The 20,464-nt window shown below is 32.7% G+C and overlaps 1 protein-coding gene and 1 non-coding gene across 2 annotated transcripts; one reads left to right on the forward strand and one right to left on the reverse strand.

Moving 5' to 3' along the window:
* Positions 1 to 8,192: 8,192 nt before the first annotated feature.
* Positions 8,193 to 12,826, reverse strand: LOC129874443 (protein CHAPERONE-LIKE PROTEIN OF POR1, chloroplastic). The gene is made up of 5 exons (XM_055949729.1): positions 12,678 to 12,826; positions 10,769 to 10,918; positions 10,560 to 10,663; positions 8,966 to 9,410; positions 8,193 to 8,556 (listed from the first exon to the last, which is right to left on the reverse strand). Exons 2-5 carry the CDS (start codon positions 10,879 to 10,881, stop codon positions 8,406 to 8,408), a joined length of 813 nt encoding a protein of 270 aa, XP_055805704.1. The 5' UTR covers positions 10,882 to 10,918; positions 12,678 to 12,826; the 3' UTR covers positions 8,193 to 8,405.
* An 80-nt stretch (positions 12,827 to 12,906) lies between these two features.
* TRNAE-CUC (transfer RNA glutamic acid (anticodon CUC)) lies at positions 12,907 to 12,979 on the forward strand. Its single transcript has one exon. It is a non-coding gene; the product is annotated as a tRNA-Glu (tRNA).
* Positions 12,980 to 20,464: the final 7,485 nt, after the last annotated feature.

Genomic DNA, 20,464 nt, shown 5'->3' on the forward strand with positions numbered 1-20,464 from the left:
TTGTAGCTTGGGTACTTTCGTTGGAGCCTCCCAATACTGGATAACATTCAGTTTATCCTCATCCATCCTTACCTCACCATGGCTAATAGTATTCCCGAGGAACTGTATAATAGGTTGTGCAAAGCTGCACTTCTTATGCTTCACACACAGCTCATTGTCCCTAAATATTTGGAACACTTTATGCAAGTGATCCATATTCTCTTTCATGTTGCTGCTATACACCACAATATCATCCAAATAAATAACCACAAACTGGTCCAAATAGGGATGAAACAACATGTTCATGTATGTGAAAATTGTCGCAAAAGTATTTGTCAAGCCAAACGACATGACCAGCCATTCGAAGGCCCCATAACGAGCGACACAAGTCATCTTGGGTTCATCTCCTTCGACAATCCGAACTTTGTAATAGCCCTTCCTCAAGTCCATTTTAGTGAACACTTTAGCCTGGCCCAACCTATCAAACAGATCTGCAATTAAAGGGATCGGATACTTGTTCTTCACCGTAACTTTATTAAGAGCACGGTAGTCAAACAAACAAAGATTCCCTTCCTTCTTCTTTTGGAACAAAACAGGAGCCCCAAAAGGTAACTTCAACCAACGAATGTGGCCAACATCAAGGAACTCTTTAATTTGCTTCCTTAAATTCTGAGGGCTCCATGCAATAAGGCGACATGGCAGGCGGCTTCGCCCAAGGAATGAGCTCAATCTGATGATCAACATGTCTTCGGGTTGGCAACTGTTGGGGAAGTTCCTCCGACATAGCTTCCTTATTATTATCAAGGACTTACTCAAATACACAGTGATAGAGCTACTACCTCAAGGGATTCTCAAAGACTCCGGTCAAAGCCGCAAGAAAGTTTAGCTCACCTCTCTTAAACCCTTTCACTAATTGCATAGTGGACAGGTGCATCTCTCTTTGTGGCACCTGAATAAGAGGTACCACGCACGAACCTTCGGGATCATTAATATACAGCTGATTGAGATGCGGTGAAATAAATGCATTGATCTCATACCAAAAGTCTAGTCCCAACATAACGTCAAATACATTCATCAGAACGATGGTGAAGTCCATCAACCCCTTCCACTCTCCCAAAACAAGTTGCACTCTTGGAGCATAGCCATTAACAGTCGTGGGGAAGGCGTTGATGGTCTTCAACAATGTTTTAATGTACACAAATAATAGACCTAAATCTTTGGATTGCTCTTCTATTATAAAGTTATGTGTTGCACCGGTGTCCACCATGATACGAACACCTTTGCGATTCAACTTGGCATTAACAAATAAAAACTCAGGCGGCTTTACACGAGGCGGCTGAGCAGTAATAGCAGCCAAGGATCCTTTCAAACCTATCACTCCCTCTCAACAGCTTCTTCATCATTGTGTTGTGACTTCGATGTCATGTTTGAAACCTACTCTAATACCACTTGTCAGTAGTCTATTTTTCGAAGACATATGGGACAACCTAAAGAGTTAATAACGCCATACAAGGCTTCAGTCCTAACATTCCAGAAGTACAAACAACTCGTGCTAACACATGAGAGTCAGACAACACAAGCAACAAACACTAAGAACTTTGAAAGAAGAGTGAACAAGACTTTTGGAGACAAATGCCAATTTTCTGATATATAGCAAAAGTAAAAAGATACAATATGATTTTCCCCAAGGTCTTATGATCCTATATAAATTACATACAAGTGTGGGAGTTTGAATTCCTAAAGGAAAAAGTCTTAAACAACTGCCACAACCAAATCAGGAATGGTTTGGTGGAACTTGTCAAATCCATTTACTATAAATGGGAAAAAGTCCCTTCAGGTGCAGCTTTGTAGGTATTTGTGGTAACCTGCTGGATAAAAGCCTTTTCAAAGGACTTAGGCTGATTCTCGAGGGAAGTTAAACACTCTCTCAGAGCTCCATACGAATTGACACTAACACTTAAGCTCGTAGAGGCCAAGTGCAATACTGTACTGCTCCCGTAATTGCAAAAAAAATTAATGTTGACAACTGTGGCACCACACACCTATAAATCATTGTGGACTTATTCCTGAAACTGCCACAACTCTTCATATTTCTCCTAATACGCCTCCTCCGATGATGCTTCTTTCAATGGACAAGGCATTGGGCATTTGAATTATTCCAGCCTTTACCTCAAACTAGTTGGTGGTCGATAATCGCCTCGATCTACTTGTCCATCACTTGTGGAGTAATAAAAATTTGAGCCCGAATAGACTGCATGCGATCCTTATCCACCACATCTTCAAAATAAGGCTTTAACTGACTTGCATGAAAGACCATATATAATTTCAAATGATATGGCATGTCTAACCGATAAGAGATCTTGCCAACTTTGGCAGTGATCTCGAAGGGTCCATCATAGCGCCTGATCAAACTTTGACTAACTCTGCAGTGACTTAAACTGTTGGAGGTTGAGTTTCACCATAACTCGATCTCCAATACGATAATTGATCGAACATCTCTTTCGATCAGCAAACATTTTTATCTTTTGAGCTGCCTTATTGAGATATGACCTGGCTAAATCAATTTTCTCCTCCCAAGCCTTGGCCACATGATATGCACCTGAATTCTTCAATCTTGAATTGACGAACAAGGATTGCGGGGTGTTGGCTGCTGACCAGTAGCTAACTCAAATGGACTTCTCCCCGTAGCCTCGCTTTAGTGAAAATTATAGGAGAACTGGCAGTATCAAGCAACTTCTCCTAGTCCTTATGATTAGAACTAACATAGTGCCACAAATAACATTCCAAGAGCCTATTTTTTAGCAGGTCGGTAAGAGGAGTAGCAATAGCAGAGTAAGCAAAAATAAATTACCAATAATAATTGGAAAGGCCAAGGAAAGATCGTAGCTGGGGTACTTTCGTTGGAGCCTCTCAATATTAGATGTCATTCACTTTATCCTCATCCATCCTTATCTCACCATGGCTAATAGTATGCCCGAGGAAATGCATAATAGGTTGTGCAATGCTGTACTTCTCACGCTTTACACACAGCTCGTTGTCCCTTAAAACTTGGAACACTTTACGCAAATGATCCACATGATCCTCCATGTTGTTGCTATACACCACAATATCGTCTAAATAAATAACCACAAACTGGTCCAAATAGGGATGAAATAGCTTGTTTATTAATGTGCAAAACATCGCAAGAGCATTTGTCAAGCCAAATGACATGACCAGTCATTCGAATACCCCATAACGAGTGGCATAAGTCATCTTGGGTTCATCTCCTTCGGCAATACGGACTTAGTAATAGCCCTTCCTCAAGTCCATTTTGGTGAACACTTTGGCTTGGCCCAACCTATCAAATAGATCCTCAATTAAAGGGATCGAATACTTTTTCTTTTGTTTAGAGTACGACAGTCGATACACAAATGAAGAGTCCCTTCCTTCTTCTTTTAGAACAAAACAGGAACCCCAAAAGGTGCCTTTGACGGACGAATGTGACCAGTATCAAGCAACTCTTTAAGTTGCTTCCTCAATTCTTCCAATTTCAGGGGCACCATGCGATAAGGCGACATGACAGGTGGCTTCGCTCTAGGAATGAGCTCAATCTGATGATTAACTTCCCTTTGGGTGGCAACCATTGGGGAAGTTCCTCCGGTATAACGTCCTTATTATCATCAAGGACTTGATCAATACATGTTGGTATAGCATTCTCAATGACTCCGGTCAAAGAGGCAAGAAAGGTTGGCTCATCTCTCTTAAACCCTTTCACTAATTGCATAGCAGACATGTGCATCCCTCTTTATGGAACTCGAATAAGAAGCACCATGCACAAACCTTCGGGATCATTAATATGGAGCTGATTGAGATACGGCGAAACAAATGCATTGATCTCATACCAAAATTCCAGCCCCAATACAATGTCAAATACATCCATTGGAGCGACGGTGAAGTCCATCAACCCCTTTCACTCTCCCAAAACAAATTGCACTCTTGGAGCATAGTTATTAATAGTTGTGGAGAAGGCATTGACGGTCTTCAACAATGTGTCGCTGGACATAAACAATAGACCCAAATCTTTGGCTCGTTCTTCCATTATAAATTATGTGTTGCACTAGTGTCCACCATGATACGAACACCTTTGCCATTCAACTTGGCATTAACAAATAAAGACTCACGCAGCTTCACACGAGGCAGCTGAGCAGAAATAGCAGCCAAGGTCATATGATTGAACAACCCAACAATGTTGTTCTTTCCCTTATCTACAACATTAACTTGTCTGCCACGCTCATCAATTGGTCCATCGGCTTACATCGTCTCCTGTTCTTATTTCTGAGTAGCAACCGTAGCACTCAATTTTATTAATAAAGGACAGTAGCAGGCAACATGGGTATTCTAGCCACAAAGATAACAACCCTTACAGTGGGGAACGTCTTTCTTTCGATCCTCACAGTTCTTGCGGAAATTAGAAGGCTGGTTGCGGTTGTTACCTTTATTATCGATGCTTCAATTAGGAACGAACTTTCCTTTGTTCCTATTGTTATCCACCCTGTGAGGAATATTTTTGCTTCGATTGTCCCTTTCTTTTGACGTATCAGCTCAAAAATCAATCAATGATTCAGCCACTGCTATCGCCTCATCAATGTCATTAACTTGTCACCTTTGGAGTTTTTGTTTGGACCAATTTTGGAGGCCATCCAAGAAATAAAAAAACAAGTCCTCACTCGTCAAGTTGAAAATATGAAGAGTAAGTTTTGTGAACTCCTTAACGTAGTCACAAATGGAGGAAGTTTGTTTTAACTCTCTTGACTTCCTGCGCCCTTTGTGAACCATATTTTGAGGATAAAACTGTCATTTTAATTCCTCTTTGAACTGGTCCCAATAATCAATAGAACAAGTTCCCTTCTTTATGTCGGCCTTCTTTTTATGCCACCACAATATGGTCATATCAATCAAATACATGGCAGTAGTTCGAATTTTGATAGCTTCACTAGCAATATTAACGTGCTCAAAGTAGGCATCCATTTGCCATAGAAAGTTCTCAAAATCTTGAGAACTCATTTCACCACAAACTCTTTTGGCTTAGGAGCTTCAATACTAGTCTCTCGAACAGTCACCGGACCACGCCCACCTGTGAGCGCATTTTCCTCCAACGCGGACAAAATTTCTATGAGCTTAAGCTTAAGGTTGGTCAACCCCTCCTTATGCTCTTCACCCTGCTTAATAAGGTTTTCTTTGAATTCATCAAGCCCTTTAAAGGAAATAGACTCAAGAGAACTAAAGTTGTTCTCAACAACAACCATACGCCTATTTAAGGCCACCAAACCAATCTCAACGCCAATGATCTTTTCGTCAAGGTGACTGGTTGTTGAGACGTCTTCTTCCTCAGCAACGTGGCTCTTGCCACTGGTTGGTGGTTAGGAAGGTTCTCTTCACCTACTTTTATCACATTTCTTGGAAGGATCCTTTCAAACCTCTCAGTCCCTCTAAACAGCTTATTCATTGTTGTGTTGTGACTTCGCCATCATGTTTGAAACCTGCTCTGATACCACTTGTCACAAGCCTATTTTTTGAAGGCACGTAGGACAGCCTAAAAGGCTAACAACACCACACAAGGTTTTAATCCTAACAGTCCAGAAGCACAAATAACTCATGCTAACGCAAGACAGTTAAACAACACAAGCAACAAACACTAAGAACTTTGAAAGAAAAGTGAACAAGACTTTTGGAGGCAAGTGTCAATTTTCTGATATATTGCAAGAGTAAAAAGATACAATCAGTCCCTAAGGACTTATGCTCCTATATAAATTACATACAAGTGTGGGAGTTTGAATTTCCAAAAAGAAAAGTCCTACACAGCTATCACAATCAAATCAGGAATGGATTGGTGGAACTTGTCAAATCTGCTTATTATAAATGGCAAAAAGTCCCTTCAGGTGCAGCTTTGCAGAGATCTTTGGTAACCTGCTAGATAAAAGCCTCTTCCAGGGACTTAGGCTGATTCTCAAGGGAAGTTGAATACTCCCTCAAGGCTTCATACGAATTGGCACTAACACTACAAATTGCCACTAATACTTAGGCTCATAGAGGCCAAATGTGATACTGTCTCATTCCCGGAATTGCAAAAAATTAATGTTGACGATTGCGGGACGGTACACTATGCTTTGTATACATTAGCATGGGATAACATTATAGGCTTTTAGTCATATTATGTTAGCCTTTGGTATTGGAGTAATGATTAACAGGGATAGTCGGGGGCATTCGTATTTCATAGTCAGATTTGAAATTCTTGGATTTATGAAAGACGAAAAACTGCGTAAGCATTTGCCTAGGATGTTTTCATTAATAATGAACGAAAGTTGGGACTCAAAGACGATCAGATCCTTTAAATATTTAAAATTATGGGTCAGAAATTAATTCATATCTATTCAAATAGTGTATATATATAGTTTTATTCCATGTCGAAGATATTGAGATCCGTTAAACCAATTGAATGTATGTTATATCATCTAGTATTAATGGTTTTAATATACACATTTGATTTAATTACATAAAAAATTTACCGTACAAAAAAAGATGGAAAAATAACACATACCCCCAAAAAATAAAAAGTATTTACTCTTAAATGCCCTATTACTTTCATATCTCCTTTTTATTTTAAAATGACATAAATTTATTTTAAAATTCGCGCGCTGACGTCAGCGCCCACCCTACATGATATCGATAGAGTATCAATATACCCGATGAAGTATCACAAAGAATTAAGCTCAGTCTTAAATGATATCGATATGGTATCAATATATCGACGGAGTATCACAAAGAATATATTTTCTACTAATTTAGAGTTTAATAAATAAGATTGTGATTTTAATAATTTTCTTTTAATTATTTTATTTTCATTTGTTAAAAAAAAAGGTTCAATCTTATATGATACCAATAGGGTATCAATATACCGACGAAGTATAACAAAGAATTAAGCTCAATCCTATATGATACCGATATAGTATCAATATATCGATGGAATATCACAAATGATTATTTCATAGCAATGATGTTGACGTCAGCATGATGTCATGCGCGAAATTAAAAAGAAAAAAGTGGGGTAAGAGGGTAAATAATTTGAGTCATGAGTTTATTAAGATTAAATAGTTTGAATTGAGTCCAATTTGGATAAATAATTTCACAATTTGATTTATTTTGTGTAATTTTCTCAAAAAAGATTAGAAATTTTCAATGTGACATGCTTGAAAATTTTAGACTAAAGCAAATAATAAAATAATTAAAACATCAAAAGTAGTTAATTTTTTAAGCATGTCACATTGGAAATTTTACCCACTTACGGAGTTGTAACCCAATTTTAGAAAGAAAAAAAGAAGAAGAAGAATATAAGATTTAAATTTCTAACTTCATTTAGAGAGATGCACTCAATTATCATCGCATTATTATAAATTTATGATTTTTCGAGTGTGGATTCACGAATTTATATTTAAATATTTTTTTAAGAAATATAACACTACTATATATAATCTTAGAAGGAAAGCATGGGTTCACGTGAACTCTGCTAACCCCCTACCCCTAGATACACCCGCAATTTGTTAACACCAATCCATACTAGAGGAGGATAGTTCCATTCAATTTTGAATGTTATTGTTTGATTTATCCATTATCAATTTGTAGTGATTATTAATTTATTGGAATCGTTTACGATACGAAGTATCGATCCAACCGTCATTGATATTTTTAAAATTAAAAATATGTTGCAGTAAGTAAAAGTTATTAAAATAATCACTGGAACCTAATAAAGCTAATAAACTTGGGTAACTAGCAGGTCAAAGACTAAGAGAATATACAAACCAATGTTTCCATAAATTAATAATTATAGCTTTGTTCTTTGTCAGAAAAAAAATGGGTGGTCGATTGTAAATGCATCAACCTTGTTTCATTTGTGTACGCAAAAAAAAATGTGTTTCCTTGGAAGAGGAAGATTAGCAACCTTATAGAGAAAGGTTGATGTGATGAGAGAATTGTGCTTATGCACACCAATCACACTCACAAGAAGATTGCAATTCTTGCACAACCACAACATCAGTTTACTTCATTGGTGTGTGTGGTATCAGATGTGAAAAACAGGTCTACAGTCCACAAATTTAAGGAATTAACTTCATGGTAAAGTGACAAAGCTTAGTTTTTTATCAAAAAAAAAAAAAAAAAAACCTAACAAAACACTCAAATGGCAAGTGAACAGCACCAAACATTTGGCCTCAGAATAAGCAGGCATTTAGCCTGAAGAATAATCACCAATTTCTAAGCAAAGAAGAATGTGTCATCCCATAAATCTACAATTTCTTGTATCAAAAATCTCACTACATCTTAGCAATACAAGTGGTTACAACCAACAATCATGGCACTTCTCTAACAAAATTGAGATGATGAAATCAACCGTTCTATATGAGGTAAGTCGATGAAACCCACAAAAGTACATACGTAATCAATGAAGTTGTCACCTCCAAACTCCTTGGCCCTTTAAGTATGGGAGGAACCAGAGACACCATCAAGAATGTCCCCCAAAGCCAAGAGAAAATAAAAGCACCAGCGCTGCACCACAATTTAGCAATATAAAATGAGAACACCTTAACTATCAAATATAAGGAAGAAGTCTAGGAATTCGAAAACTAAGACTTAATTCCATGGCTAACTTTAGTGTCTCCAACTAATTTTGAGCTTTATTAAGGAATACATCATCCCTGATACCAGTATACAATGTAATAATGAAGAAACCAACTCTCTTCAATTTTTTGCACGTATCTAGCGTATTTTGAAGAATTTAAACCATTCCTGGATACATTTAACATGAGGACGTCAAGGCAAAATTTGTGTCCATGTAACATAGGTCTCTAAGACAGTTTTCTTTGTTAGTCATGAAGTATTAAGTCAACTGTGCAGATAATAACGACCATATTATAAAGACAAAACAGTTAGGTCAGAGGACAATTAATAAGCATACCCATATAGAAAAGCTCGAAGTTTGTTCTTTAACCGATCATGAATGAAATATATGGCAGTGATCAGGGAAATGGCAACTTGAAGGGTTGGACCTTCTTCAGTAGGAAAGAGAACTGTGAGAGCTCCAAGGACTATGAAAGCAATGGAAGTTTTCACAATGAACTTTGTAGCTGGTGTCCTAAACCTGCTAGTGACAGCCTGCACAACACGAGATTGTTTCATTTCCCTGACTTTCTTGTTAATGTCAATTTTTGGGTTCTTTCTATCATAGAATTTCTGCATTATTATTTTATCATGGGCAGCTTCAATTGCATCCACACTTGGCTTATGACCAGCATATCTTTGTATCAGGAAGTTCCTAGCAGCTTGGATTTCATCCTCAGAAGCTTCCCTATTAATTCCAAGCCGTTTGTATGGGTCCTTCACATTGATTCTCGGAAAGATAGCTGCGCTTGAAGAAACACAGAGAAGAGAATGCATCAACAAGAGAAACTACAAAAGCAAAAGTAATAAAGAACATGGATTATTGAGCTGAAAGGCAATTAAGAAGCATTAGCAGACTGTGATATTTTGTGCATATTCACATGTAAGCCCCATAAGAAGTTATAATTGGCAATATCTTTTTCTGCACAAAAACGGAAAAAAAACAGACATTTTTTTCTGATATTGACAGGTGATGCTTGCCTCGGCCAAAGAACTCCTTTCAGAACCAACTCGAAGAGAAAAGGATGTATTGTGACACATTACACTCTCTGAAGGTGTCAATCTATAACCACGGGATTTATGTTAATTCGGAATCCAAGTGGAAAGTTATCTAGAATAGATATCTTCAATATTTAGGTACCTTCCCATATTACTACATCTATTGATATGATGCATCATCCTTGCAGTAAGTGCAGCATCTCAATCTGCTATATGTGATTAAATTTGATGGACCCACCAAAAAACAAAAGAAATAACATGAGAAACGCATTCAGAAAACGGACTTGTTTCCCACTGAATTGAATTGGGTCCATGAATCTAAGAAATGGTGAGAATTCTTGATCTCTCTCAATTCGAAAATCCAGGATTTGAATTGATGTCCACTCATTGATTCCTACTAAATTGCATTGATTTATCCTAAAGATTTCAGTTCAAGTGGAACTTGGTTATTCACCATGTACGAGGATCTCTGTTAAGCATCCATGGTTGAATGGTTAAAGCGCCCACCTCATAACTGGCGAATTCATAGGTTCAATTCCTACTGGATGCACGCCAATGGGACCCTCCACAATAAGTCTATTGGAATTGGCCCTTTATCAATGGAATCTTATCATCCATACATAACGAATTGATGTGAAGTCTGGGGAGGGTGGGGGTACGCAGAACTTACCCCTACCTTTGTAGGGTAGAGAGGCAATGGACACCTTATTTTGCTCACATCACATCTTTCAACAGAATAGATATCTAAAGGGATGGAGAAAAGAACAAAGAAGAAAAGCCACAATCATCAACCTCTTGAAAAAGAGTCCATATGCATCTCAACAACCATGTAATTCAGGCATACCTTCTGCAATGTAAAGAAGCTAAATTAAGGGAAGAGCCGTCAAAATTACCAGCAGAGTCATCTGTAGAACCACCAAAAGAAGCTTCCATTGCACACTTGACTAAAGGCATTTTTCTTGGGTGATACTTCTGTGTAGGAACAGTACAATGACTTCTACATGATGAACACAGAAATGAAAACGATCAATCAGGAACTTTCTACCATTTGAGTAACTCCAAGAAAAAGTAAACACTAAGCTACACTTGATAGAGCATGTACCTTGATCTCCCTAAGTTGGGAACTGAAATTCTCTTCTCACGCAACCCTGGACATTGTACAGGTAATTGGAGACAGTATTTTATGGGACTAGCAGCTACTCCTGCTGTTGTCATTGTAGCCCACCTTAGTATTTGTTGACGAACTGAGAAACTGCATATAATTGAGTCAGAAGAAATCAGAAGACCCAACTAAAACAAATCCTCTGTAGAAGTCCAATAGTAAGTGATGTAAGACATTAAAAAGTTCGAGGCAGATTCTCTGCAAAGAATCAAATCTTACAAAGAAAAAACTTCCAACGTGGCATACTGAAGAAGAAAGCCCACACTTGAATCAGAATTATGTAATGAAGCATTAGCGTGAAAATCCCTACAGACAGAAGCACATGCAGGGAGGGAAAGAAAAGGAAGAAGATAGGGATTGTGGGAAAGCAGTCATAGTTCACATACAGGTAACCTGCAATTTGTAAACCTGTGCTTTATTCAGCAGATTATACTAACTATAATAGTTAAAATATCTGAGAACACTGTGACAACAGCAGCAAGACCATTCCAAACGGCATCAACCATATAATAACTCAGAAAGAAGTAGAACTTTGATTTGGATTACCACTCATCCACTCCAATGAATACTGTGACATTAGATGTCACAAAACAATTAAGAACTTAATCAACTAAAGATACCACTAAAAAGGAAAAAGTAAATAAATGTTGTTTCAAGAATAGTAACCATATGCACCATCAAGTTAGAAGTAAACTTAATAATATTATTTCCTATTATCAGAGTGTAGCTAATTCGAACCACTGAAAAGGATTTTTGCTCTAATCATCTGAGCTACCTAAACTAGTTTCCTACAGTGTGTTTTCTTCATCAAATAGCAACCTACCTTACCACTTTACTAGTAAGGGAAGGTCCCTTTACTAACTAAGAAAAATAGAATAGATAATATTTTTTCACTTGTTTGCAAAGCTTTCAAGTAGCTCTTTCAGCCGCCGACATGCTCAAGAATAGATAACATTTATTTAGCTTGTTTGTAAAGCTTTGAAGTAGCTCTTTCAGCCGCCGACCAGTGGACTTGAGGGGTGTCGGTCCCCTTCGTCAAAAAATTACACTGTTTAGCTAGGTAGAAATATTTTTTTATGTATTTATATTACATATTGACACCTCTTGACTTCTACGCGATTCTACTTCTTTAAATTTTGACACCCTTTAATTGAAATTCTGGATTCGCCACTGCCGCCGACATGCTCAAGAACCAGTCAAAGAAAAACAAGACGCAACAAGCTCATAGCCTCTAAGAAGTGCTATCTTGTCCTCCAGGGGATGGGACTCCACCAAATAGGTTCTTTCTCTCACATAAACTCGCCCTCCTGTTTCATTTCAGTGCCAGAAGAAATGCGAAAACATGATACAATCTTCTTGTATGTCCATTCAACAAACCAAATTCATTATTGTCTTTCCTTTTGTACAAATCCAAACTAAAACATGTAGCAGGCTGATCCTTGTACACTCGTGAAATTTTATCGGTTTTGTTCCAATGGACCTTACAAGTTGGTCAACTGAACTTGTTCATCCCTTTTGCCACTTCTCTAATGACATCTTTTTCCAGAAACATGCCAAAAACACTAGTGCCACTGAGCAGTTGCTACCTGGTCTGGTATTGTTACTTCAGGTACTCAATTTTCATTTTTGTTCAGACCCATGACAATAGCACATTCAAGAAGTACAATCGAGTCTAAATTAACGTTGCCCTCTCCTCCTCAGTTCCCACTTCCCACAACATGATTCAAGAATGAAACCCCACTATCCGAAATTCACTAAAGATCAAATCTTTCAACAGTTTGGAGCTATTTTAACGAATTGAAACAGAAATGAGTAACATTCAAATAAACAGAGAAAACAAAAGGAGAACCTGGTGATTAATGGCTTTGCTGTGTTCTTCTTATTCTTCTTATTGTAGATTGAGAAAAGGTGAGCTCTACGGCAGCCAATTCCTTAGTCGATAGGCATTTTGAAGTTGATTTCGAGTTCCCCAATGGATAGGAGTAGAAGAAACAGCTATCGTTGAAGCAGGGAATGAGGGTTTTGACTCTTAAGTGTAATATAGGACTTATATATAATACTTTTATGTTAAAGACAAATCCGTTGTAGTCTAGTTGGTTAGGATACTCGGCTCTCACCCGAGAGACCCGGGTTCAAGTCCCGGCAACGGAAAACTTCTTTTCATAATTTGTTAATATGATTAACAGCTGTAAATATTTTTGTGAACGGTCAAATGTGTAATTTTCCCTTTACTTTTTTTTTTTTATCTCAACAAATTTGGATTCTCAATGAAAATTTTGATGTAGGCATATATTTTGTTAATATGATTAACAGTTGTAAATATCTTTGTGAGAGGTCAAATGTGTAATATTTTCTCTATTTTTTTTCTATCTCAACAAAATTGGATTCTCTATGAAAATAATAGTATTTCTTAAGAAAATAAGGGGTCGTTTGATTAAAACCGGTAAGAATTACATGGTGATCTCTGTATGAAATTTGAAATTAATTTGTTTAGTCCTTAGCAAACAAAAAATAAAAAAGTGGTCGGTGTTACCAAAATTTATACTAAAATTAATAAATTACTAGTTAACTAATTCATCAAATAATTTTTCATGAATTTAATACTCCGTACAAAATTGATATACAATAAAGAGTTATATATAGTTCAAGAAATTAAAGAACAAATATTATTGTAAGATATACATATGAAAAAAAGTACAATAAATAAATATGGGAGAATTTTTGCATATAGTCACTCAAAAATACCTTAATTATGATCCATAGTTATAGTTTGCTAATTATAATTCATGGCTATAGTTATAGCAGCATTTATATAATTCACGCAGCATTTGTATACATTTGTATAATTTGCTATACAATTCGCAGTTTTTGTATAACATTTATATATTTCACTATACAATTTATGCACAACGTTTGTATAATTCGCTAAATAATTTGTAGTATTTGTATATTTCTCTATACAATTCGATTCTCGCATAGCGTTTGTATAAATCATGCGAATTATACAAAACTCAAACTGTAATTACAACTAGATGTTTATCGCGAACGATAATTAATTCAAACTATAACTATATTAGCTAATTAACTAGTATATACTTGTTTATATATATTATAAAATTCTTCACACTTAACCTAATAAACGTAGTCGTTTTAACTATTAAACATATGAATACAACTAGTTAATTCTTCTTTAAAGTCTCTAACTTTGATTTTAAGATACATAAGACTGTATTATGAGAAGTTACAACTTATTTTAGAGAGAAAAAAAATTATGTAGAGAAAATTTTCAAGACGCTCCATTTATATTTAAATCATATTTATAAATAATATTAACAATCTTATTATACTATTAATTATGCAAATTAGACGTCACAATTATCTCTCTTTATTTTATTTAATATCTTAGGAAGATACTTTTTTTATGTATACATTATCAAAATTATTTATTGAGAGTCATGTACATAAATGAATTGTTAAAAATGACTCTAACAAATAAATAAGTAGAATTTTTACATAAATAAATTATTTTATATTAATAATTATCCTGTTTTAAGATATTTTTTAAAATTACGATTTATAACATATTTATCTTAATTAATAACTAAAATCACTTCATTACCCTTCTCTCTCTCTTTCTCTCTCTCTCTTTCTGCCCCCCCCCCCCCCCCCTCTCTCTCTCTGGTGACTCTTTTTTTTCCATTTCTTCTCCTTTTCTCTTTCTCTTTCTCCCTCTTTTAATTATCCTAATTTAATTAGTATCGAAATATATGAAATTCACACATAATACTTATAATTCATTTATATTAAAAATATTTTAATTATATATTCATCATATTTTAATTATAATATATAAAATTCAAAATCTATTATAATTATTTTTTATTTATTTCTCTTATTAATGGAATATATTATTGTATTACAAATATTTTAGTTATATATTTAACACATGCATTGAAACAAGCCTATAATATGTATAATATATTGAATTCAAAATGTATTACAATTCGAATTTAATATTATACATTGTTATGAATTTGATTGTTGTTATTTCAACAAATATAATACATTTCTAACAACGTAAATTAATTTAAATAGTACTAATTTTTTTGAAATTCACACATAATACTTATAAAATATTGGTATTAAAAATGTTTTAGTTATATATTCACCACGTGCATTGAAATATGTCTATAATATGTATAATATATTAAAGGGCAGCCCGGTGCACTAAAGCTCCCGCTATGCGCAGGGTCCGAGGAAGGGCCCGACTACAAGGGTCTATTGTACGCAGCCTTACAAATTATTTTAAATTAAAAAAAATATTATAATTATTTTTAATTTTTTCTCTTCTTAACAATGTTAAAATGTACTATTGTATTAAAAATGTTTTAGTTATATATTAACCATGCGCATTGAAACATGCCTATAATATAGTATGTTGAATTCAAAATCTATTATAATTATTTTTTATTTTTTACTCTTATTAACAAAATATATTATTGTATTAAAAATATTTTAGTTATATATTCACCATGTGCATTGAAATATGTCTATAATACGTATAATATATTAAATTTAAAATGTATTATAATTATTGTTTATATTTATTTTCTTTATTGTGTTAGAAATACATTATATATGTATTTAAATAAAAAAATTATCTAATTTAAAAAATAATAAAATCATCATTTTTAATATTCAATTCAAAATTAAATTTAAATTAAGATAATTAATTATTATTTTTAAAAATAAAAAAAAGGAAAAGAGAAAGATAAAGAGAGTGAAAAAAAAAACTGACCAAAAAAAAAAGAGAAGAAGGAGAGAGGGGGTGGAAGAAAGAGAAAGAGACAGAAAGGGGAAAACAACGGACAAAATAAGAAAAAAAAAGGAGAGAGAGGAGGAATAAGAAAGAGAGAGGGAGGAAGAAATATATTTTTATTTTTTATTATTATTTTGAGATAAAAAAGTAATGTCATTTTTGATAAAGCTAAAATATATATTAAAATTTATAATTAATATTATATATTATACTATATTAAAAGCATGAAAACCTTTAAAATGTTGATTGAACTTTTTAATCTTTATTAAAAGACTCACTTTAACAAAATTTTCTTTTCACTATTTTGTTAAATTATTATATAATTTTTTATTTATTTAATTTTAGGATTCACTTTCGGATTAGAATTTCTTTATACCAATTAATATATTGATGTTGTCTTTTTTTAAAAAAAATAATAATTTAGTGTCACTTTAGATTTAGGACTACTATTCGACCTAAACTCCAGTAGGCTCCAAACAAAAATATTAGGTTAAGTTTTACTATTTAATGTCACTTTAATTTTATAATTCTTTTACTATTTAGGTTTACTTATGTTATTTTAATCTGCAAAATATCTTATATTTGTATTTTCATTCCATTTTTTTTAATACGAATATTGATATATGAATCTTGACATTGTGTGTACAACAACAACAACAACCCAGTGAAATCCCACAACATGGGGTCTGGGGAGGGTAGAATGTACGCAGACCTTACTCCTACCAAGGTAGGACGGCTGTTTCCTGGAGACCCTCGGCTCAGTAAAAGCATAAATGCATAAAAAATATTAGATAAGAATAGAAAATTAAAAGCTTTATGAGAAATCTTGACATTGTGTGTGAATACAGAAAATCTATATTATATGTATCAAGTTCTAATCTTGTGGTCTGAATCTTTGCGAAACATCTTTCACACACGTCTTTCACAGTATAACATATTTGCATCATACCTTCAGCTTTATGCATCAACTAATTATTTTATTTATCATGGTACAAAGTATTAATTGTTGTGATTTAGTATTGTAGTTTCAGATGATCAACTCAATTTTAAAGGTGAAAATGCCAAAAAGAAGGTGAGAGTATATATCAACATACAGAAATCATGCATTACAAATGATATTATGACAGAGGTACATTGTTATTTATAGAATCAATTAATTTGTCAAGTTGAATAACCTATTCAAATCAATACAATCAATTAAAAGTTTTATAATTAAATATTCTCTTTGTAAAGCCATTTAATATTGAATATAATTATAATATTACATATAATTATTCAAAGTGTGTGCTACTAATCACCCTATGTTTGAAATAATTTGTTGTAAAAATAATGAAGATATTGATGAAGCTGTTAAGGAATTGCAAAGAGAAACGAAGAATCACGATCTTGTGGATGTATTTCAAGTTAATTTCTATTGGTTTAAATGATAATATGATTTGAGTGTATTCGTTCAAAAAAACTCACTTTCGATTTTAGTGGCAAAATTCTAACTTTATGTTCTCTGTTATGACTTCTCAATTTGTTATGATGCTCTTTAATTATTTTTTTCCTTTCAATTTTCATGTTGCTTATGATATATCACGTAATTTAATGGAAATCAACTTAAAATTTTAAATTAAAACTAAATAAAAATACATATTTATGTATAATTTCACTTAAATAATAATTATTGATATTGATTAGTGATGTAATAATACTGGTGGTGATAATAGCAAATGATGGATAATGGTGATGACAGTTGATTTCGATGATTGGCGGTAGTAGTGGTTGTGGTGGGGCTAAGGATGGTGGTTGTGGATGGTAGGTGATGGTAATTGACGATGTTGATAGTTGTGGGTGGTGGGTGAATGTAGATGAAGTAACGGTGAACATATTTGCAAAATATGTAACAATGAATGTCAAAACAAATATCAGCCAATGATTTGAAACTAACAACATCGAAAGAGAAGGATAAAAATATATAACTATACTTCTTTTTCAATGTTCTATACAAATTACACACAAAAGAAGATATAGATCCAATGTAATTTAAAGCATTCATAAAATTAAAATCCGATCAATTAAAAAACACATGAAAAATACCATAAAACACGAACACCAACATAAAATTTTATTAGAATAACAAAAAAAAATTAAAAACATACTCCAAATTGTCATTTTAGGTTGATGCTTCAGCAAATAATCTAAATTGTTGGATTTAAAAAAAAGTAGAATATGTTAAGATTCAACAATCAATACCACTTTACGATTCAATAATTCAAACAACATAATAATAAGATTCAATTATTTTTCTTATTTTTTAAATTTCGTGTCAAGACAAAATCAGACAAATAAATAAAACGAATATAATACTATTTATGAGATTTTTAAAATTATATACTCATTAAAATAAATTATGCACACGAAATACATCATACACCAAAAACATTATCTATAAAACTTTTATATGAAATGCAAATAAAATAAATTGTTGTCTTAAGTATTAACATATCTATAAGTATAATATTTTCTTATCGACGCGGCACACACGTGCAAAGAAAGTATTTAGACAATATCGTCTTTTTCTATTTATTAGTATTTAAAAATAATAATTTAATTACTTTTCTAAAATTTAGACCACTTTCAGTTACTTTTAGGTTTAAAACTCTTTGTATATATAGAAAGTAAAACATCAATAATTGAAAAAAATAAATGAGCTACTTACGGTGATCAGTTAAAACACTTGCTTTAGACTTACAAGTCTAAATACTATAAAATCAACTTGACTAATATTTTTAATAATTTGAAGTCAATTATAAATATGTCAGTTTAAGATTTCATTTATAGAATTTCTATAATTTAAATATAACAAAAAAGAAGGTGAAAGACTTTCAGTTACTTGGATTCCTACCTTTATAATGGGAGTATGACAAAGTTAAAGAAATCTTATTAAATAATGTGTTTAAGTTATAACTCGAATTAAAAACGAAGTGTAACTTTTTAAAAATGATAAATGTTGACCATATTTAGCTAGATGAATAAAGGAAGAATCATGTCACACATGAACTCTCGAATAATTGTCAAATTAATTATTATCCTAATATTTGAGGACTTTGAAATTAATTAAAGTTATAAATATTAAATATTTACTTATTTGTAAAATGTTTGAACTCTTAATATTTAATGCTTTAAAATTAACTAAAATTTTGCTTTTTAATTTTTTCTTATTTGAATTATGTTAAAAGCCCTAATATTTGAGACTTTAAAATAACTTACAATTTTGTTAATTTATAGAAATTCTTTCTTTATTAAACTAACTAATCGTCATTAAAATATATATAAAAAAGTCCAATTACTCACAAACGTGTACAAGAAAAAATTATTGAATGATCTTAATTCATTTTTGCTTAAAACTTACGTTAATTTCCTTCCTTTTAATTATATAATTCGACAAAGGACAAATAATAAACACGGACAACATATTTTGAGTTTTTTTCCTCCAACTAATTGAGTGTTCTTTTTATTCACACTTTTTTTTATTCATTTTCGTTTAATCTACAATATTATAAAATTATGAAATCATTATAGACAAGTGAGGCTGGTTGATAACCTCCATCATTGACCGATAGGTTGAATATTCAAGTCACGCCAGAGGGTAAGTGAGAACACTATTGATAAAAAAATTATTTTCGATAGACACATTTGGTTAAAAAAAAAAAAGAATTAACTAGCATAAAGAAGTCATGTTGAAATATTATAAAGAACATGTTAAAGCATGCTAAAAAAAGGGAACTACAATAAAAGTAACACGATAATCAAATTGCAAGAAACATAGGTAATAACAAGCATCAAACATTATAGATTTTAAAATCAATTAAAATTTTGATTTTAAATCTTTTAAACAATGTTTATTGTCCTAATATTTAAGATTTAAAAATCAATCAAGATTTAATTTTATATAAATTATTTTCTTATCTGAAAATGATAAACAACTAAAACGACGAAAAATAACATAAACAACAAATTATTTATTAAAAAAAAAAAGACCACTTGAAACACAATAGACAATAATGTATTTGAGATAAATATTTATTTATATTATTTAAGTATATATAATATTTATTTTAATATCAATTATTGTGATTTAATAATTTTATTCTTCTTGAATATCGTTTTATTAATAGACTACTTGACGCACATGACTAAACTAGTTTAAGTAAATGATCCTAAATAAGTTTGGGTAAGGGGGAAAAGTTAAGTAATTGTAGACTTTAAACTAAAATAAGGATGGATAAATGAGAAGAAGAAAAGGCACAAAAAGCAAAAGATAAACTGATTTTTAAGCCCAACAGAGATATTATGTGACATTAACTATGACCACAATTACACGTACAAAGAAGAAAGAACTTTACTCTTTTTCTTTCTATTTGTTCAATTTTAAGATTAATTTTTTTAAAAAAAATTATAGCCAACACATTGCATCCACGTGCCTATATTTTCATTTTATACTCACGTAGTTTTAAAAAAATCGCTACAGTATTTATATCATTTTGTATACAATATTATACACTAATCGTAAATAATGTATCAACAGAGGCGGACTCATATGTTACCGTGAGGGTGCGCGTGCACCCAGTGTTGGAAAACTATAAAGAATAAAGAATATTTATAACTTATTTTGAGATATTAAATAATATTTTTCCAACACTCGAAAACTTTTTAAAAAGATTGTATGTGTATATATAGTCTAAAAAATGATTACATATTTAATTGTGGGTGCACTGGTTGAAGGTGTGACTTTCCCATTCAACATTGTGAGTTTGAGTCTAGAAAAGGGA

This window comes from Solanum dulcamara, chromosome 11 (assembly GCF_947179165.1).
Source record: "Solanum dulcamara chromosome 11, daSolDulc1.2, whole genome shotgun sequence".
NCBI classification, from domain to species: domain Eukaryota; kingdom Viridiplantae; phylum Streptophyta; class Magnoliopsida; order Solanales; family Solanaceae; genus Solanum; species Solanum dulcamara.